This window comes from Chiloscyllium punctatum, chromosome 11 (assembly GCF_047496795.1).
Source record: "Chiloscyllium punctatum isolate Juve2018m chromosome 11, sChiPun1.3, whole genome shotgun sequence".
NCBI classification, from domain to species: Eukaryota; Metazoa; Chordata; class Chondrichthyes; order Orectolobiformes; family Hemiscylliidae; genus Chiloscyllium; species Chiloscyllium punctatum.
Window position 1 is genome coordinate 93,699,248 of NC_092749.1, and position 22,814 is coordinate 93,722,061.

A 22,814-nucleotide genomic window follows, 5' to 3' on the forward strand; every position below is an offset into this window, starting at 1 on the left:
CCCTCTGAAAGCTAGAATTGAAACAACCAAAAAGGAGCACCTCGCCGATAATCTATAAAATGTGAAAAGTGGTGTAACCGGCTCTTCAGCAACTTCCAGTGGTTAAATAAGTTAATCCCTGACATTCACTTTTAAAATCACCAAGTAACAATTTATTTATCTAACTCTAACAGTGAGCAAATTAACTAAAATATTAACAAACCAAATATATCCCTTAACTAACTATTCCTGAATAAAATAAGATTCCAATTGTATGCTATTCCAATAAATATAAGTCCTATTTATAGACAAAAAAGTAGAATTTAGTCTCCCAAAAGTATAGCCAAGTTATGTGTCTTCCAGAAGATTCTATGCCTTTTCCATGGAGTCTTCTGTCAGGAACACTTCTTCTGATTCCTCTGTCAGGAAAATCTTTTTCTGGTGTTGGTACCATTATTGTTTTAGATGATGCTTTCTCTGTTACATGACTGTAAGAGTTGATTTTTTTGAGAGCTAAGGAGTATCAGCTCTGGCAGATGGCAGGTAGCTCTTGGGTCTTTCTCCAACTGCTCTCTTTTATACACTTGATAACATAGCAATATTTCTTACATAGGATTCATCCAATCTTGTTAAAACAATCAGATGTAAATTTAATAGGTTTGTGGTATCTAGGTGTCTAGTTTAAATTGATTGGCTAAACTTAAAAAGAACTTGTCTTGATTTGAAAACTGCAGCATAGCCTGCTAACTGTATGGCCTTTTGATACAAAATATTCTAATTCAGGTGCTGTCTGTTCCCGCAACCCTTAAAGGTGTACACAGACATCCATTTTAATTCTAAGCAAGGGAAAAAAAAAGCACCATCTTTCAAAGGGACCATGCAATGTTTCCACTTTTACAATTTTACAAACACCAAATTCTAACTTCCTGTGTCTCAATCTACAATTACTGTACCCAATTTCGCAACACTTTGATGCATATAACTAGCTACTTTTTAATACTCCTGTTAGAGGATAGTAACTAGTTTTGAAAGGCAGAATGTCAACAGATTAAACCATACGAGAGAAATAAACAACAAGTTGTATTTATGTTATATAGCACCATTCCATTGCACTTGATAGGAACTTTAAAAGGAAAATGTAACGACAAGTCACATTAGAAATAATAAGTTAGTTGATCAGAGTTTGTCAGAGGTAGATTTTAAGGAGGAATTGAGGCAAAGCAGTACAGCAAATAAATTCTTGAAAGTGATCTTAGACATATGAAGATGCAGCCATCAGTTGTGGGGTGATTTAAGTTGAGTTACTCAAAAAGCCAGAATGAGATGAGTGTAGGTATCTCAAAATTTAGAGGGTTGGAGGGAATTAATTATAGCAAGTGTTGAGGCTTTGGAGGGATTTGCCAAATTGGATGAGAATTCTAAATCGAGATATTGCTTGACCAGGAGCAAAATTGGCCCATCTTATAAAGATAAAAATCATCAGGTGTTCATTCAGTCAAATATGACATCAAAGCTGTGGTTTATTTTCAATGTTGTCAGACAGGGATAAAATCTGATGGTAAATGGGAACTAGAGAGGAGATAATAGTAAGGAATTAGTCTTAAATTTAGAAGTCCCATGCTATGATAATGATGACAGTGGTTGGGTGGATTTAGCATGGAAGTATCATTGAATTTAAGGTCATTGTCTAGTTAGGGTCACTTCACCCTTCAGTAAGAATTTCATTCTCAACACCTTAAAACTGGTTGTTATATTGATCGAAATGCATTGACCTTTTCTTCCCTCTCAGCTAATTCAAATGAGATTATGGAAAGTCACCTTCCCTTAACCAAGCAATGGAAACATTAAACTTGGCAGCTTACATCAAGAAGACTTTCTGACTTTGAAAGAAGGTGTCACCTCCATTTTGAATTTGGCATTTAAAGGGCTATTTAAAACCAAACAAAAACAAAAGGATCTGATGTTCTCTTTAGTCCTTTAACTATATGCTCTTTTTGTGACTCTTCTGCTCGAATGTGCCAACTGCCATTCTGCTAATTTTCCTCCTTTAGTGTGCAGCATATCACCTGTCCATTGCTGATTCTTCATGCTGAAGATGATGCCGTCATCCCCTTTCACCTGGGAAGAAAGGTGAGTCATGCACGCAAGTCTAACTTCCAGTAGTTGAATGAACTTGTGACCAGTTTTGTATTTGATACAGCTTGTTCCCTATAACACCCATTTCATTAGCGTGAGTTAGCTGTAGCGTGATTGACGAATTGGGGACATTGCTTCTAAAGCACAAACTTTTGAATTGTGTGTTGGCTGTAATGCGATTACATCGCCAACACTTTAAGCACTGTTTCTAAAGTATGATTTTTCTATAGAATCATAGAGTCCTACAGCAATGGAAACAGACTCTTTGGTCCAACCAGTCCATGCCTAATGCAGGGTTGCATGTGAACGCGACCACTGTGTTATAAAAGAACTAGCTGCACCTTGTTGAAGCATTGAAACCTTCAGTTTGTACCTTCATCACAATGTATCATTTGAATGAAGTTTTTTATAACAATCATTAAATCTTTCTAGGCTTAGAATATGGTTCCTGATATTAATCTGGTGTCAACTGTGACTTGGTGGTAACACACACGCTTCTGAGTTACAAGCTTGTGACTTCTGTTCTCACTGAGCATGTAATCCAGCATGACATTCTCCAATGTAACAGTGAGCAGCGTTGCACAATTGAAAGTGCCATTTTTGGATGAAATGTTGAACTCTAATCATATCTGCATGTCAGGTGAAAGATTTTAAAACAACTCCTGTGCTAATATTTGAAGAAGAGCAAGGAAGTTCTCCACAATGTTCTGCTCATTATCATATTACTGTTTGTGGGAGCTGGTTCATAACGTCCATTACAACATTGACCATATTTCAATAATACTTGGCTGTAATGTGCTCGGGGAAGTTGTGAAATGCATATTTTTAAGTTTATTCTTATTTTAATCTCAAAATATATTTTTATGCCAGTTAATTAAGTTGCTATTTGCACATGCGTAGCTGAAATCAGAATTATTTCCAAAAGGAAAAGCAAAGAAAAATATTTATCAAAATAAAATTATTTACAGTATAAACAATTAGAATAATTTCCTTCAATTGCAGTTACACAAAATTAAGACAGCCAGAGCTATTTTTAATAAAAGATTGCTGGAAAAACTCAGCAGGTCTGGCAGCATCTGCAAAGATAAATCAGTTTATCTGGTGACCTTTCCTCAGAACTGATGGTAGCTAGGAAAATGTTCGTCTATGTGCAGAAGATAGGATAAGAGTATAAATGATGGGGGGGTAGACCCCAAAGAGAGGGAAGAGCAGTTGGACAGACAAAGGAGTGGATAACAATCTGGCCAGGAGGGTGAATAGCTAACTTTTCACTTGGAGACCCTGCATCCCTCTAGACTGAATATAGAGTTCAATAATTTTACGGCCTGAATTCTCCCAAATTCAAGCCTCCTACCCCACACATCAGGCCTTATCTTAGTGTACCATTATGCACTACTAATTGCTGGCCATTAATAGTTATTCACACTCCTAGCTAGATTGTCACCTGCTACTTTGTCTATCCAGCGGCTCTTCCCTATGTTTGGGCTCTATCCTCACTTATTGTTTGCTCCTTGCCCCCTCCTCCCACCCTATCTCCTGCAAATAAACTGACATTTTCCCAGGTACCATCAGTTCTGAGGAAGGTTAACTGATACTTCACAGGTGCTGCCAGACCTGCTGAGCTTTTCCAGCAATTTCTGTTTTTGCTTCTGATTTAAAGCATCTGCTTTTCTTTCGGTTTTTATTTTGTAGCTATTTTTAGTTCATTACCATTTGGCAAGCCTCATCTACTGGAACTAGTCACCATTCAGAGCATCTGTTTTGCCTGAGTCGTACTGATCTTCAGTCATTTCGAAGTAGTATTCTTATCCAAAACACTAGCTTTTCCTCAGCTATAAAGCAAAAAGTTGCCAATCTTTGCAAGAATGAAATACTTTGAAGACATTTAAAAAAGAGTTTAAAAGTACTAGTGGTGCAGTAGTAGTGTTCAAGTCCCATGTGGTCTGCCCTAATATGTCTCAACAGGTTGATTAAAATAACTACTACGGAGATTAATTAGAATGGATCCACAGATAAGTATTACTTTGAACAGTCCCTTGGGATCACGGAATACTTCCTTCCAGACCAGCCTAATGGGTTCTGAAATGGCTGTTAAACCCAATGCATGATCTGCACTTTCTGTCATATGTGGGATAGGTAGTGCTGAAAAGTCAGCTTGATGAGGTGTTTGGAGGTTAATGAGGTGCTGTCCAATCTTTGACTTAACCTGTGTATGTTCCTATTGAAATCTCTTAATCTGTTTAGTTTCTTCCCAAATAAACTACCTCCATTTTGGTTAGTCATAATTCAGAGACTCCCATGAGTTGTGGAGGGGGACAGAATGGTTGCTGATCTCAAGGATACTTTGAGGTCATTCCTAAAACATTTCTGTTGTCGTCCTGGTAATCTGCCTTGTTCTCCTAAGCAGAACAATTGATTTGGAAACATGGCATCAGGCAAGGTTTGCTGGAGGTCTGACATCCTTTGCCCCAACTTGGTTTCCTGAGCAGGGATCAGGATTCTGAGCGGGACCTCAAGTTTCAAGACATCAATGTGTGCCATAGAGCTCTGCCCACCTCCAACTTACGTCACAGGTCTTTTTGTTTTCCCATCAATTAACCCTCTTTCCCCCACTGTTAACATTTATCAATGATAAGTCCAAACCGTCCCCAAGCCTCAGTGGGGTCACAGCACTGCCCTTCATGTTTCCAATTATGGGAAATACCTTAGGACTGGGATTGCTAACTTTCCAAGATTAGAGTTTCCAGGAATTGAACATTAATCTCCAAGGTGCTGCTTTGAGCAACCTTGGGGGGGGAAAAAAATTGCACATTTGAAATTTTCCAAAAATTTGAATATTTCAGTTATTAGCTTCAAACTAGTTAGAGATGGGGGAAAATGTCTGTTTTATAGTCTAAAATCATCCAGTTGTGAAATGAGATTTTCTCTATGATATGGCATGGGAATTGGAGCGTCTCAAGGATGAATTTGAGTGACAAGAGTGGGCTTGGGGAAGTTGGCAGCAGATAGTCATGTGATGAAACTTCCAGGAATTATTCAACCAGAGTTAGTCCAGAGCAGCGAATATTATCAGGAGTTATCCTAGCCTACAAAAGGTGAAAGTGCATAAGGCTGCATTTGACTGAGCTGGAGCCAATGGAATTCTGGATTGGACCATTTTCTCAGAGCATCTCTGCTGGAGTTCACTAGGGTATGTCCTTGGCCCAACCATTTTCAGGTGCTCCATCGATGACCTTCGTTCCATCATAAGGTCAGGAGTGGGGACGTGGGACATTTGATGATTGCACAATGTTCAGCATCATTCATGATGACTCAGTTACTGAAGCAAACTGTCCAAATGCAGTAAGGACTGGATACTATGTAGGCTTGTGTTGAAAAGTAGCAAGTAACATTTGTCAAACAATGCCTATCTCCAACAACAGAATCAAACCATGACCCCTTGAAATTCAATGATATCACCATCACTGAATTGCCCAACTGTCAACATCCTGGGAATTGCCATTGACTAGAAACTGAACTGAGACAATTAATACAAATCCTGTGGCTAAAAGAGCACATCAGAGGTTAGGAATCTTGCAGTGAGTAACTTACCACCTGACTCCCCAAAGCCTGTCTACTATCTATAAGGCTCAAGTCAGGAGTGAGATGAAATACTCCCCAATTGCCTGAATGAATGAAACTCCGACAGCAGTCAAAAAACTTGATGCCATCCAAGATAAAACAGCCCACTTGATTGGCACCATATCCACATTTAGTCAATCTAGCACCAATGCTTAGTAGCAGTGAACATTTACGAAATGCATTGTAGAAATTTAACAAGGCTCCATAGCGCCTTTAAAACCTATGACTGCTTTTATGTAGAAGGTTAAGGGCAGAAGACAGATTGGAATACCATCACCTTTCATTCCATGCCTCTTGCCATCCAGACAATCCAACATATTTCAAATATATTGCTGTTCCTTTATTGTTGATAGATCAAAATCTTGGAGCTCTCTCTGTAATGGCATTGTGGGTCGACATACACCAAATGAATTGCAATTGTTCAGGACTACTTCTCACCACTATCTTCTCAATGGCAATTAAGAATGGGCAGTAAATGGTTGTCTAGCCAGCAATGCCCATTTTCCGTGAATTAATTTTTTTAGAAAGACCATTCATCTTTTGCTGGCTTTTCCAAATAAAAGACTCACAGTGGATAACTCCTCACCCTTTCAGTTCTAGGACATTTAGTGAAAGTCATTCGAGAGGTATTTAGGTGTTGGAGGTGATTTCCTCAAATTCCAGGAGCAGCAATTAGTGTTTTCATATGCTGTTGCGTTGTTTTGGAACTTTGGCAAAAAAAGTAAAAACAACAGCAGTTTAAAAGGGAGAAGAGCAGACAAAGGAAGCACATGGTGAGGACAGTGCAGGAGAGAGAGAGAGAGACAGAGAGAGAGAGAGAGAGAACCTGCACAGTTACTGCCTTTGTTGTTTTTGAATTCGTGTTTCGCTGGACTTCGGAGTGCATTTGGGAAAATTAACAAACAGTGAAATTCATAACTAATCTTGGAGGAACTGTTAGGCGAAGTTCACAGCACAGAATCAGATAAGTTAATTGTTTTAAGTCTGTCCAGGAGAAAGGCTGCAGTAGTGAGTATAGTGGATTCTTTCTTGAGTATATGCTTTTGGAGATAAGTCTCTTGATTAAACTTAAGTTAATAGCTATGGCTTATATTTTAACCTGGGGCAGTGTTTGTAGAGGAATAAGACGGTGTTATTTTCTGGGTCTGTAGATTGTGAAGGAGCCAAAATGGTCTTTGCAGTGATATGTACTACTTGTCAGATGTGGGAGTTTAAAGAGAGTTTAAGGGTTACTGCCATAAATGCTGTTGGATGCGAATCTTATCAGATTGAGTGGATCGGTTGGAAAGACAGATAGAAGCGCTGAGGAATTTGCAACAGCAACAGTACATGATGGATGGCAGTTATAGGAAGGGGGGAATGTCTCAGATACAGCCACATAGATGGGTTAACTCCAGGAAAGGTAAGAGAGGTAGGCAGCTAGTGCAGGAGTCTTTTGTGGATATACCCATTTCAAACAGGTATGCTGTTTTGGAAAATGTAGGGGGTGATGGATTCTCAGGGGAACGTAGCACGTACAGCAAGTTTCTGGTATTGAGACTGGCTCTAATGGAACGAGAGGTACGTTGGCTTCCAAGAGATCAATTGTGTTAAGGGATTCTGTAGTCAGAGGTACAGACAGGCGTTTCTGTGGCCAGCAGAGAAAAAGCAGAATGGTGTGTTGTTTCCCTGGTGCCAGGATCAAGGATGTCTTGGAGAGGGTGCAGAATGTTCTCAAGGAGGAGAGGGGCCAGCAGGAGGTCATTGTCCACATTAGAAGGCAAAAGGTTGAGACTCTGAAGGGAGATTACAGGGAGTTAGGCAGAAATTTAAAAAGGAGGTCCTCAAGGGTAGTAATATCTGGATTACTTCCAGCGCTACGAGCTAGTGAGGGCAAGAATAGGAGGATAGAGCAGATGAATGCATGGCTGAGGAGCTGGTGTATGGAAGAAGGATTCACATTTTTGGACTATTGGAATCTCTTTTTGGGTAGAAGTGATCTGTACAAGAAGGACGGATTGCACCTAAATTGGAAGGGGACTAATATACTGGCAGGGAAATTTGCTAGAGCAGCTCGGGAGGATTTAAACTAGTAAGGTGGGGGGTGGGAGAACCCAGGGAGATAGTGAGGAAAGAGATCGATCTGAGATGGGTACAGCTGAGAGCAGAATTGAGTCAAACAGGCAGGGACAAGGTAGGACTAATAAATTAAACTGCATTTAGTTCAATGCAAGGGGCCTAACAGGGAAGGCAGATGAACTCCGGGCATGGATAGGAACATGGGACTGGGATATCATAGCAATTACAGAAACATGGCTCAGGGATGGGCAGGACTGGCAGTTTAATGTTCCAGGATACAAATGCTACAGGAAGGATAGAAAGGGAGGCAAGAGAGGAGGAGGAGTGGCATTTTTGATAAGGGATAGCATTACAGCTGTGCTGAGGGAGGATATTCCCGGAAATACATCCAGGGAAGTTATTTGGGTGGAACTGAGAAATAAGAAGGGGTGATCACCTTATTGGGATTGTATTATAGACCCCCCAGTAGTCAGGGAATTGAGAAACAAACGTGTCAGGAGATCTCAGCTATCTGTAATAATAATAGGGTAGTTATGGTAGGGGATTTTAACTTTCCAAACATCGACTGGGACTGCCATAGTGTTAAAGTTTTAGATGGAGAGGATCTTATGGTCTTAAATTTGTTAAGTGTGTACAAGACAATTTTCTGATTCAGTATGTGGATGTACCTACTAGTGAAGGTGCAAAACTTGACCTACTCTTGGGAAATAAGGCAGGGCAGGTGACTGAGGTGTCAGTGGGGGAGCACTTTGGGGCCAGCGACCATAATTCTATTCGTTTTAAAATAGTGATAGAAAAGGATAGACCAGATCTAAAAGTTGAAGTTCTAAACTGGAGAAAGGCCAATTTTGACGGTATTAGGCAAGAACGTTCGAAAGCTGATTGGAGGCAGATGTTCGCAGGTAAAGGGATAGCTGGAAAATGGGAAGCCTTCAGAAATGAGATAACAAGAATCCAGAAAAAGTATATTCCTGTCAGGGGGAAAGGGAAGGCTGCTAGGTATAGGGAATGCTGGATGACTAAAGAAATTGAGGGCTTGGTTAAGAAAAAGGAGGAAGCATATGTTAGGTATAGACAGGATAGATTGAGTGAATCCTTAGAGTATAAAGGAAGTAGGGGTATACTTGAGAGAAATCAGGAGGGCAAAACGGGTACATGAGATAGCTTTGGCAAATAGAATTAAGGAGAATCCAAAGGTTTTTACAAATATATTAAGGACAAAAGGGTAGCTAGGGAGAGAATAGGGCCCCTCAAAGATCAGCAAGGCGGCCTGTGTGTGGAGCCACAGAAAATGGAGGAGATACTAAATGAATATTTTGCATCAGTATTTACTGTGGAAAAGGATATGGAAGATATAGATTGTAGGGAAATAGATGGTGACATCTTGCAAAATGTCCAGATTACAGAGGAGCAAGTGCTGGATGTCTTGAAACGGTGAAAGGTGAATAAATCCCCAGGACCTGATCAGGTGTATCTGAGAACTCTGGGAAGCTAGAGAAGTGATTGCTGGGCCTCTTGCTGAGATATTTGTACCATCACAGGTGAGGTGCTGGAAGACTGGAGGTTGGCAAATGTGGTGCCACTGTTTAAGAAGGGCAGTAAAGACAAGCCAGGGAATGATAGACTGGTGAGCCTGACCTCGGTGGTGGGCAAGTTGTTGGAGGGAATCCTGAGGGACAGGATGTACATGTATTTGGAAAGACAAAGACTGATTCTGGATAGTCAACATGGCTTTGTTCGTTGGAAATCATGTCTCACAAACTTGATTGTTACTTCTTCAAAAGACTCAAAGAAGATTGATGAGGGCAGAGCAGTAGATGTGATCGATATGGACTTCAGTAAGGTGTGCGACAAGGTTCCCCATGGGAGACTGATTAGCAAGGTTGGATCTCCTGGAATACAGGGAGAACTAACCATTTTGGATACAGAACTGGCTCAAAGGTAGAAGATAGAGGGTGGTGGTGGAGGGTTTTTTCCAGACTGGAGGTCTGTGACCTGTGGAGTGCCACAAGGATCGGTGCTGGGCCCTCTACTTTTCGTCATTCACATAAATGATTTGGATGTGAGCATAAGAGGTACAGTTAGTAAGTTTGCAGATGACATCAAAATTGGAGGTGTAGTGGACAGCGAAGAGGGTTACCTCAGATTACAACAGGATCTGGACCAGGTGGGCCAATAGGCTGAGAAGCGGCAGATGGCGTTTAATTCAGATAAATGTGAGGTGTTGCATTTTGGGAAAGCAAATCTTAGCAGGACTCGCACACTTAATGGTAAGGTCCTAGGGAGTGTTGCTGAACAAAAAGACCTTGGAGTGCAGGTTCGTAGCTCCTTGAAAGTGGAGTCGCAGGTAGATAGGATAGTGAAGAAGGCATTTAGTATGCTTTCCTTTATTGGTCAGAGTATTGAGTACAGGAGTTGGGAGGTCATGTTGCGGCTGTACAGGACATTGGTTAGGCCAATGTTGGATTATTGCGTGCAATTCTGGTCTCCTTTCTATCGGAAAGATGTTGTGAAACTTGAAAGGGTTCAGAAAAGATTTACAAGGATGTTGCCAGGGTTGGAGGATCTGAGCTATAGGGAGAGGCTGAACAGGCTGGGGCTGTTTTCCCTGGAGCGTCGGAGGCTGAGGGGTGACCTTATAGAGGTTTACAAAATTATCAGGGACATGGATATGATAAATAGACAAAGTCTTTTCCCTGGAGTTGGGGAGTCCAGAGCTAGAAGGCATAAGTTTAGGGTGAGAGGGGAAAGATATAAGGGAGACCCAAGGGGCAACTTTTTCACGCAGAGGGTGGTACGAGTATGGAATGAGCTGAAAGAGGATGTGGTGGAGGCTGGTACAATTGCAACATTTAAAAGGCGTTTGGATGGGTATATGAATAGGAAGGGTTTGGAGGGATATGGGCCGGGTGATGACAGGTGGAACTAGATTGGGTTGGGATATCTGGTCGGCATGGACGGGTTGGACCAAAGGGTCTGTTTCCATGCTGTACATCTCTATGACTCTATGCCTCTATAACATCAGGGAATCTGGCTGAAAATTAAATTTTCAAGCGTTTAGAATGTTTGTTTATATTAGATGAAACATTACATTTTTGCAATAGTAATTCATTTCATTAAATACTGCAAGTATTTGTCCAATGTTTCTTTGGCTTGGAGAGCCAATGCAGGGACAAGGGAGAAAATACCGTAAAACAAGATTAGAATGAATAATGAATGTAAAATTCCCAAAAGAGATTGCATATTCAATAAACCTCACCTTAGTCTGTGGATCAGAAAATGTTGCCTTGCACTCTGAAATTAAATGTTCGTGTATAGCACGTAGTTGAAGAATAGATGTTATGTTCTCAGTTTGGTATTGGTATGGTTATAAAAGACTATATTGATGGGCATTTTTATGGTGTTTATAAGCTGCAGTAAGATACTGGATGAGTTTTAGTAACAATGCATTATCTGCACTTGCTTACAATCAAGTACAATCTTCATTTGTCATCCTCACTGTTACTTGGGTGCCCTTTGGTCTGAGAAAGAAACTGTCTTCATGGAATGGAAACTTGAAAGCAATGATCTTTCTTATTTCTCAATTAAAATATTTTGTTTATCCACAGCTTTTTGACATTGCATCTTCAAAGAGCAATAGGAAAGTGCAGTTTGTTTCCTTCCACAAAGATCTCGGCTACAGGCACAAGTATATATACAAGAGCCCACAGCTTCCTCATATACTAAGGTAAATGGACTTTTGTTTTATGAATATATTGTGTTCTCACTATTTCACTTCTGGCTATTCCAGTGCAGTTGCTACATCTGTTGTTTTGTTGGGCAAAGGTACCCTAGGGTATGCAGCTAAAATTAGTAAATGGAATTCAGGCCACATCAGCCATAAGAGCATAAAAATAGGTACAGGAGCAGGTCCTGTGGCTTTTTGAGCACACTTGATCACTCATTATGATCATGGCAGACATCCTGCCTTAATTCCACTTTGGCACCCAAGTTCCTTTTCTTTTCTTGAGAGATTAAATGTCTATCTATCTCAGCCCCTGGCACAGACAATTCCAAAGACACTCAGTCCTCTGACTGAAGACATTCCTTCGCATCTTAAATGAAGCAATCAACTCCTTTATTCTGAAATAATGCCTCCATGTTATAAATTTGCAGCCAAGAGAAGCAGCCACTCAGTGTCCACTCTGTCAAGACCCTTCAGGATCTTGTATGTTTCAGTGGAGTGGATCTTATTCTTCTGAACTACAACTCATCTCATCGTGGACAATCATCCTAATCAGGAACCAATGAAATAAATACACACACAGGCGCATGCACACAGACAGGCAACACATGTTAAGATTTCCTTTTCATTGTAGTCCAGTCCCCTAGCAATAACTACAACATGCCTTTTAACTTTCTAATAGCTTGCTGTACTTGAATATTCACCTAAATACCTCACCTGACAAAGAAGCTGCTCTCTGAAAAAGTGTGATTTTAAGTAAGCCTGTTGGACTATGACCTAGTGTCTTGTGACTCTGGACTTTGTCCACCGCAGTCCAACAACTGCACTTCCACATCATGGATACTTTAGTATTAACCTTTCATGTTCATGTCTCTCTGAACATCAACATTGTCTAGTTTTTTGCTTTTAGAAATAAATATTTTGCTTTTCTATAGTTATGGCTACAGTGAATAATATCACACTCACCCACATTATACTGCATCTACCACATTGTTGCCCAGTCACTTAAACTATTTATATCTTGTCGATTTGTGTCATACTCACAGCTGGCATTCTCTTCTAGCTTTCCACCATCAACAAACTTAAATACATTGTTCTTGGGCGCTTTGTCTAATTCGTTTATATAGATGGTAAATAGTTGAGGCCTCAGCACTGTCCTTATGGCAATCCATTGTCTCACATCCACTCAACTTCAAAATACCACAGTCCTCCTCATTTCTGCGTGTTAACCAATCCTCAAATTATGCTAATATATTGCCCCCAATGACAAGAGTCCTTACCCTGTATTTTATGCATGATACCTTATCAAATGTCAATTCAAAATCCACTTTCTATTTTACTAGTTACATCCACCCAAACTCTAATAAGTTTGTCAAACGCAGTTATCCTTTCTTAAAACCATATTGGTTCTGTCTGGTGGTGGGTCGGTTGCATGGAAAATTACAGAAAAAGTTAAGTGTGGAGGGCTCTGCAGAAGTTTTAAAAATTTCTAAAACCAGTAATAGGACAGAGGTCAGAAACCTAACCTTGGGCACAGTGGGCAAGGGTACAACTATGAGAAGGAGGGGTGACAGTTAACACATGACTGAAGGTGTTTGACTTAAATGCATGCAGCACATAAAACAAAGTAAATGAGCTTGTACAGCAGATTGAAATTAACAGGTTCACGATTGTAGGTATCGCAGATGTGACAAGGGGTTCAGGACTGGAAACTAAATATCAAAGGAGGTTGACTAAGCTCAGACTTCTTTCTCTGGAGGGGAGGAAGAAGAGAGGTGACCTGATCGAGGTATACAAGTTAATGAGCGATATGGATCGATTCAATAGCCAGAGACTTTTCCCCAGGGCAGGATTGACTGGCACAAGGGATCATAGTTTTAAGATATTAGGAGACATCAGAGGTAGGCTCTTTGTGCACAGAGGAGAAAGTGAGGACTGCAGATGCTGGAGATCAGATGCTGGAAACGTCGATTCTCCTGTTCCTTGGATGCTGCCTGACCTGCTGTGCTTTTCCAGCAACACATTTTCAGCTCTTTATGCACAGAGTTGTGAATGCATGATGTGTTGCAGCGATGGTAGTGGAAGCAGAGTCATTAGGGACATTTAAGCAACGGCTGGACAGGCACATGGACAGCAGTGAATTGCGGGGTGCATAAGTTAGGCTATTTTATTTTAGAATAGGAATAATGCTCGGCACAGCATTGTGGGCTGGAGGGCCTGTTCTGTGCTGTACTTTCCTATGTTCTGTGTTCTATTTAGGTCCTATTAAAAGGGCAGGCAAATTGGCATAGGGAAAGGATCGCCCTGTTCAGTTTTTTAAAAACAATCAGGAGCAAAAAATGATGTAGAATTGGTGTCGGTGTAGACTCTGTGTTGGTTAGGTAGAGGAATTGTAAAGGAAGAAAGACTTTGAGAGTCCTGTGCAGACCACCTAGCAGTTGACAGAATGTGGAGAAGAAAAGGCATGTAAGAAAGGCACTATTGCAATAATCATGGGGGACTTCAGTCTGCACATGGGCTTGAAAAATCAGGTTGATGTCAGATCTCAAGAAAAGGAATTAATGGAATGGCTACAAGGTTTATTTTTGGAGGAGCTTTTGGTAGAGCCTGCGAGGGAACAGGGAATTTGATGATGTGTAATGAGGCAGATTTGATTAAAGAAGTATCAAGGTGAAGGACTCTCTTGGGGCGGTGACCGTTATATGATAGAATTCATCCTGCAGTTTGAGAGAGAGGTTTGAATGAGATAACAGAAATACATTTGAGTAAACATAATTCAAGTAAAAAGTAAGAAGGTGTGAGGGAGGAGCTGGTCAGGGTTGATTGGAAGGGAAGCCCAGCAGGGAAGATGGTGGAGCAACCAGGACAGGCGTTGCTGTTGCTAATTTAGGAGGCAGAGCAGAAATGCATTCAAAGGAAGAAGAAATATGCTAAAGGGAAGATGAGGCAGCCATGGCTGACAAGAGATCTCAACAACTTAAAAGCAAAGGAACAGCCTATACTGTGGTGAAGACTCGTGGGAAGCCATTTTTAAAACAAAAACAGCAAAGGATAATTGAAATAGCAAGAGGCAGGGCGAAGATGAAATATGGGAGGAAGTTAACTAGTAATAGAAAAGAAGATTACAAGAGTATGTCTTTGATATCTAAAAGATGAGAGAGGCAAGAGTGGACATTTGACCACGGGAAAATGGGGCAAGAGAAGTAGTCTGGACAAAGAAATGGCAGGCGAACTGAATAGGTACTTTGCATCAGTTTTCACATTGGGCGACATCAGGTACCAGAACTTTGAGTCAAGGGGCAGAGTTGAGTGTGGTGCCCATCACTATGGGGGACATGCTGGAGAAGTTGAAAGGTTTGAAGGTGGATGAATCACCAGGACCAGATGGACTACACTCCAGAGTTCTGAAGGACACCTTTCGGGAATTACTGGAGTTAGGGAGGGTTCCAGAGTCTGGAAAATAGCTCATGTAACACCCCTGGTTAAGAAGGGAGAGGGGCAGAAAATGGGAAATTGTAGGCTGGTTAGCCTGACCTTGGTCGTTGGTAAGATTTTAGGATACATTATTAAGGATGAGACTGCAGAATATCTGGAAATACATAGTATAATAGAGCTGAATTAGCATAACTTTGACAAGGAGAGGTTATGCTTGACAAATCTGTTAGAATTCTTTGAGGAGCAGATTAGACAAAGGAGAGCCGATGGATGTGATCTGTTTGGATTTTCAGAAGGCCTGTGGCAAGATGTTGCAGAAGAGGCTAATAAATAAGAGCCCATGGAGTAAGGTACTGGCATGAATGGAGGATTGGCTAACTGAGGGAAGGCAGAGAAGGGGTAAAGGGGTCTTCTCTGGATGGCAGCTGGTGACTAGTGGAGTTCTGCAAGGGTCAGTGTTGGGACTACAACTATTCACAATATACTTTAACAATGTAGGTGAAGAAACTGAAGGTATTGTGGCTAATTTTACAGATGACACAAAGATAGGTGGAAGGACAGGTAGTGTTATGGAAGTGGAGAGGCCGCAGAAGGACTTGGACAGGCTAGGAGAGTGGGCAAAGAAGTGGCAGATAGAATGTGATGTGGGAAAGTGTGAGGTTGTGCACTTTGGTAGGAAGAATAGAGGTGTTGACTATTTTTTCTAAATGGGCAAAGTCTTCAGAAATCTGAAGCATAAAGGGACTTAAAACATAACATAAATAGGAGCAGGAGCAGGCCATCTGGCCCTTAGAGTCTGCTCCACCATTCAATAAGATCAAGGCTGATCTTTTTGTGGCCTCAACCGAACTCCCCCTCTTACCATAATCCTTATGTCGTTTTGCTGTTCAAAAAATTATCTATCTTAGCTTGAAAAAACATCCAATGAGAGAGGCTCAACTACTTCACTGGGCATAGAATTCAACAGATTCTCAACCCTTTTAGGTGAAGAAGTTCATTCTCAATTCAGTTCTAAATCTGCTCCCCCTAAATTTGAGACTGTATCCTCATGTTCTAGTTTCACTCGCTAGTGAAAACATCCTCTGAAATTCTATCTTATCTATTCTCTTCATAATTTTGTTTCTATAAGATACCCTCTCATTCTTCTGAATTCTGATGAATATATTCCCAGTCTACTCAGTGTCGCCTCATAAGCCAACCCCCTTAACTCCAGAATTAACCTAGTGAACCTCCTCTGCACCCTGTCTAGTGCCAGTATATCTTCTCAAGCAAGCAGACCAAAACTGCACACAGTACTCCCAGGTGTGGCCTCACCTGCACCTTATACAGCTGCAACATAACCTTCCTGCTTTTAAACTCAATCCCTTTAGCAATGAAGGACAGAATTCTATTTGCCACCTGTTGCACCTGCAGACCAACCTTCTGTGATTCATGCACAAGGGCACCCAGATCCCTCTGCACAGCAGCATGCTGCAATTTCTTACCATTCATGTAATGGTCCATTTTATGGTTGTTCCTAGCAAAATGGATGACTTCACATTTATTAAGATTACACTCTGCCAGACCTTTGCCCATTCACTTAAACTATCTTTGTCCCTCTGCAAGGTTTCACAGTCCTTGATTTGGGAATCCTAGTTCAGGATTCTCTTTAAGAGAGGAACTTTAAGTTACACTGCAGGTTCAGTTGGTAGCTAAGAAAGCAAATGCAATGTTGGCATTCATTTTAGGAGGACTAGAATACAAGATGTACTGCTCAGGCTGTACAAGGCTCTGGTAAGACTGCATTTGGAATACTATGAGAGCAGTTTTGGGTCACGTCAAAGGAAAGTGGTCCTGGCCTCCCGATCTGTTATGCTCTTATAGCTATAATATTTACATGGCTAGTCAAATTCAGTTTCTGGTCAATGGATGTTGTAGTGGGAGATTAAAACAATGATGCCATTGAAGACCAAGAGGAAATGGTTAGGTTCTATTGTTGGAGGTAGTCATTACCTGGCACTTGCATAGTATGCATATTGCTTAACCATGCATCAGCGCAAGCTTGAATGTTGTCCAGTTCTTGTTTCAGTCTCTGAGGTCTTTAGGATTTGCTGACCTCAAGTTGGTCAACTTCTCCACGATCATCGCTGATACTAATTAGTTGAAGTTCTTCACTCTTATAAGTTCATTGGTTTTTCTTTTCTGGTGTGTGGTTATGTCTTTTATTGTGAAGACAGTTGCAAAGTATTGCTAATGATTGTTATTTTGTCATTCTCCACAGACTAACATTTACACTTCAAACACTCCTTTATTCATAGTCATACAGTATGGAAAAAGACCCTTTGGTCCCACTTGTCCATGCTACAAGGTTTCCCAACAAAACTAGTTCCGTTTGCCTCTGTTTAGTCCATATCCTTCTAAACCTTTCCGATTTAATGTACATGTCAAAATGTCTTGTAAATGTTGTAATTGCACCCACCTCTACCACTTCCTCTAGCAGTTCATTCCATATCCACACCATCCTCTGTGGAAAAAGTTGCCCCTCTGGTCCCTTTTAAATCTTTCCCCTCATACCTTAAACCTGTGCTATTTAGTTCTGGAGTCCCCTACCCTAGGGAAAAGACCTTGGCTATTCTCCTTATCTATGGCTGTCATGATTTTATAAACCCCTCAACCTCCAACGCTCCATAGGAGAAATGACCCAGCCTATCCAGCCTCTCCTTTATAACTGAAATCCTGTGGTCTCATAACATCCTTGTAAATCTTCTCTGCACCCTTTCAAATTTAATAATATCCTTCCTATAGAAGGGCTACCAGAGCTATATGCAGTACTCCAAAAATGGTCTTACCAATGTCCTGTGCAGCTGCAACATGACATCCCAAGTCTGTACTCAATGCTCTGAACAATGCTGCTTTCAACACCCTGTCTACTTGTAATGTCACTTTCAAGGAACTATGCACCTGAACCCCTGGGTCTCTCTGTTCAACACACTCCAGAGCCCAACCACTAATTGTGTAGGTCCTGCCCTGGTTTGTCTTATCAAAATGCAACACCTCACTTTTACATAAACTAAACTCCATCTGCCATTCCTTGGATCATTTGCCCTGTTGGTCAAAATCCTGTTGTACTCTTAGCCAGTGTAAGCTTATGAAAAATCTACAATTTGGTTTTTATATTCCTGGTTATTACCTACATTCTATTATTTTGTTGTTTTGATCAACATTGGCTGCTGGTAGTTTCTAAACCACTCCTACTTTTCAGACTTCATAATGTTATAAACCTCTTCATTTAATCTAATACTGTCAGTGAGCTACAAATAGATAGAGTTTTTTAAGTCAAATAACTTCTTGTTGAATTGGTTCTGTAAATATTTTCCACTGCTTATTTACCACCATACGTTTGAATCAATTTACCCAATCAACCTCTCCCCGGATACATATATAATTGACTTTTACTTTCCTCCTTGTTTCATTTCCTAAATGTCTCCCTCAAGTCAATTCATTTGTATTCTGATACTTTAGTAATCGTACACAGTTAAAGATAATTAACCCTCCATCCACACTGCTACCTGATCTTTGAGCTAAGACTCTTTCTTACTACTGTCCTTTTGTTATTTATCAAAGCTTCTCTGCCTCCTTTTCCATTTCCCATCTTTTTAAATGTTGAGTACACTGGGGGTTGCTTCTTGCTCTGTCTTGGTCATTGTTTAACTGTCTCTGTTGTGGTGATTATATTGAATGCATTCACTTCTAATTGTGCCAATAGTTTATACAAATGCTATATTCAGAGCCATAAATTGTACTTTTTACTCACTGTTTTGTATGTGGACTTTGTTGCAATTATTACCATTGTGTCCACTGGTCATTGCAGCAACTTGACAATGGACTACAACCCACAATGACACTTGGTAATTTTATGTACAGCACCTGCAGTGGAACCTGCCTTTAAAGGATTGGCCTCTTTAACCATCAGCACAGATGTCCTATGTGAAGCCACCCCCATGTGAAATGGATTTATCTGCTATATTTTTGTCATCTTTCAAAGATTGAAGAGTAATCCCAGGGAAAAAAATAAACTTAAATTTGCTGCCTAACACTGCTTGATTTACCCAAGTCACCAGTTGGGTAAATTTTGTCAACTTTTTGTCAGGATACTGATGCCATCCAAGTTTTAAATGGAGCCCATTTGAACAGAATTATAATCTAGTGGATGGTGAAGCAGGAATAGGTGGCTGAATGACCTATTCCTGTTCCTGTGATCTTTAAAACTTTTATGCCTTTTAAGTCACTCCTGCATGATCCTATCTGTCCCATTTCTATTCATCTTTCATCGACACAGCCAATTTCTCTGGTAATTGGGTGCATGAATGGCTAAGAGAAACTCTTAGTGGCTTCTGGCCTAAATGTATTTGAAATGGTTGGAGTTTGTCCAACAGAGTTTGAAAAACATTGTTTCAAACAACAGTAATTCTTATGAGTTCAGGAGTCCATCTCCAGTGACTAACGTTTCAACTGTCTTCGGCAGGCTGTATTGCAACTGAAGTCAAAGGGGAGAAACTAAGCTCAATACTGTTGAGAATGAGGAAAGGAAAAAATGAGAAATCTACTTTGGGTTGAAAGGGAGGAAAAGCAAATGTTTTTTTTTATCCATGTACTAGAGCCATATTATTTAGGCAGAAGGGTACAACAGAGTGTTACAAGGGGACATAAATTTAAGGTGAAGGGTGGAAGGTATAGGGGAGATGTCAGGGGTAGGTTCTTTACCCAAAGAGTGGTGGGGGCATGGAATGCGCTGCCCGTGGGAGTGGTAGAGTCAGAATCATTGGCGACCTTTAAGCGGCATTTGGATAGGTACATGGATGGGTGCTTAATCTAGGTTAGAAGTTCGGCACAACATCGTGGGCCGAAGGGCCTGTTCTGTGCTGTATTGTTCTATGTTCTATGTTCTAAGGAAAAAGATTGAGCCTGTATTAGTTAGGGATGAGAAAAGCACACTTTTGTGAGGTTGAGCAAAGATGGTTAAATATATTTTGTGGGGAGCTGGGAGGAAGGCATGTGAAGTGGACGAGTTGGAAAAGTGGAAAAGCATTAGTTCCAGCTTTTCAAGAAATGGAATTTAAAAATGTTGCCCGGGTAATGGAGCCCTTATTATGAAACAGCATCATTCAGCTTCACCATAATCAATTTACTAGATCCACTGGTAACTGAGATGCTTGAGAGTAATTATGAATCCCTTTCTTTCTTTTTGTCGCAGGAAGTTCTTAAGTGACCCAAATATGCATCAGTAACGAAGTGGACCACAGAGATTAGTTGCATCTTTGGAGCGCATGAAGACTTCAATTTATGTCACTCAAAACGTGCATGACTTCCATTGATTTGCATTCTACAAACCTTATTCATCTGAACACAAAACAAAAATGATGCTGCTTGGGTTTTTTTCCCCACAGATGAGGGAGCTCAGTAGACAACACAGCCAAAGAGTGAAATGAAAGAACTATTGAGAATTTGGTTCTTGTTATATTAAAAAAAGAAGCATACAATTTTTCATGACCACAATGATGAACTTCCTTGAGTGAAATATAGTTAAGATTTTAAAGTGCAAAGTTAAATGATGGATAATCATTAATTTCAAAATATGATTCTGAATCAGCGCACTCCATTTGTTTCTGAATCATGGTTAATTATTCCAACTGAAGTACTTTTGCTTTTGAGCATTTCAACCTATTCATTTTTTTAAACCCCATTGTGTTGCATGTACTAATGGACATGCTTTTTCAGTTTTATTCTGCCAACTAAAGGTTTTAAGATGAAATGCTGCTCATAACATATAATAACTCCCCTACACTTGGTGCAAGGATTTTTTACGATTCATACGTTTAGCTCAGATGGGTCTGTTACAATATCTAACAAAGTATTTCAAGTAGATGATGGTGACCGTATCCAATGACATCGTCTAGAATTATTAAATAAGTACTTTATTTTATACCCTATTTTATGCCAGTGTCTTCCTCTTGCTATTCTGCCCTCCTTCAGTTGGAATGGGGGTGGGAATGGTCATTGTACATATTAATCAGTTGAAGGTTGTCTATTTGTTGGACCCAATAGGAGGTCTTATGCAAAGTGACTGAACATTCTCCTCCCAATTTTTTGTCTGAGCGTGACAACACAAAATTGACAACCTTACTGAAGGCAGCATAATGATGTCTGGTGTGAGAAGTGGAAAAGGCACATCCTTTGATAGTCTGTTTTGGTTGTGTTATGCAGCTGACTACAATACCTGACCTAGAAAATCTTGATGCTGACATTGGTGATAGCATTGATCAAACTCTTTTAATTTCCCGTCATTTTGAGCACAAAATTCCACCCAGGTTTTCTTAATTTCCAAGGTAACTACTTAAAACTGAGTCAAATATTGATCTATCTTTGCATCAGTTCTACCACTAAAAGACTTTTTTCTTAATGAATTCAGGTAACTTCAGATGTTTATGCAAAATTTCCTTTGTGACACGAGCTTTGTATACAAATAATGGGTTTTGGTGTGATCACCAAAAGAATAGCAACTAACTGAACTGCTTATTACTTATGAACTGTTGGCACAGTGTTGCTTATGCACTGCTAGTACACTGGTCAACTATACAACTGGAACAATACTTGTGTGGAATATGTATTAAATTATTGGTTGACTTCTGGGATATGATATAACGTAACTGCTATTGTTGAAATCGGTTGCTGTAAAATGTGTACTAAACAATATATACATCAATGTAAATAGTATAGCCTTTATTAAAAAGCAAAATTCTTATCAACACGTTGCATTGTTTCAGTGAAGATTAGAAATGGCTGCCTAGTTGCAGTCAGTAAGAGAAAGCAGCTTTCTTGAATAGATACATAGTACAGCTTATGTATTAAAATACTTAAGAAATTCTGAACCACATTTTGAATGCATCCTGAGTTCTGAAGAAAATTAAACTGCTCAATGCTAGTGAGCTGAACCACAAATAGAAAATTTGGGGAAAATACAGCAAACTCGTAATCTTAAAGGAAAAGGCAACAAGTTATGTTTTAGGCGGCAAGAATCTATTTTTGTCTTCTCAGATTTGTCCATTTCTGAAATTGTTTGTGAAAATGACATCCATCTGTTAAAAGGTATTCCTGCCTCTCCAACAGGGCCAAGATGAATTGCCTCAATTAGCAGGGCCAAACATCTTGGTTCATGGAGCCCCTTCAACTAGGATAAAATTGCATACTTTTTTTTTACAGCCCAGCTCCAATGGATCTATACTAGTTTTACACTCCCAATGAGTCTCGTTCGTCCTTACTTCACCTCACCTCATCAACATATCCTACTCCTTTCGTCTCATGAATGTAATTAGCTTCTGTTGATCGTCTTAAGCCACCAAGTAAAGGTGTCTAAGTTGGAAAGCAGATTCTTGTGGAAGAATGCTCTCCTGCTTAATCATGTTTGATTTTGTTGATTCTAGCAGCCAGCAACTCTGTAGAAAATCCTGCTACCAGTGGTAGTTTCACTGACCCGCGTGATAAATCGTCATTTGTTCTGAAATAAGTACCACTGATTAGAGTTACTTCAGATTATTTCATAGTTTAACTTGCAATAAGGATTTGTAATACAACATGACTGGTACGTGTGTGTGTCTGCAGACGTTTGACATTCGCACTGAAACTCGCTGGATTTCCACATGTGTGAATTAAAATCTAAATGTTCAAATTTAAATTCCCCAATCTTGTTTTACAAAAGGGAACATCTCTAATTGTTCTGCACAAGTTCACATGATTAATCACTAATTAAACATTTTGAGTTTCATCCATGATATGTACTAAATTCCCTCACTGTTAATCATTCTCTTGATATCTGGTCTGTGAT

General features: G+C 40.1%; 1 protein-coding gene across 1 annotated transcript in view; it reads left to right on the forward strand.

The window, feature by feature from the left end:
- The window catches only part of abhd12 (abhydrolase domain containing 12, lysophospholipase), a 145,767-nt gene extending 124,029 nt beyond the window's left edge, over positions 1-21,738 (forward strand). The window contains exons 12-14 of the mRNA XM_072581299.1: positions 2,031-2,109; positions 11,403-11,521; positions 20,187-21,738. Coding sequence (XP_072437400.1) covers positions 2,031-2,109; positions 11,403-11,521; positions 20,187-20,220 — 232 coding nt within the window. The 3' untranslated portion in view covers positions 20,221-21,738. The remainder of the gene's footprint in view (positions 1-2,030; positions 2,110-11,402; positions 11,522-20,186) is intronic.
- Positions 21,739-22,814: the final 1,076 nt, after the last annotated feature.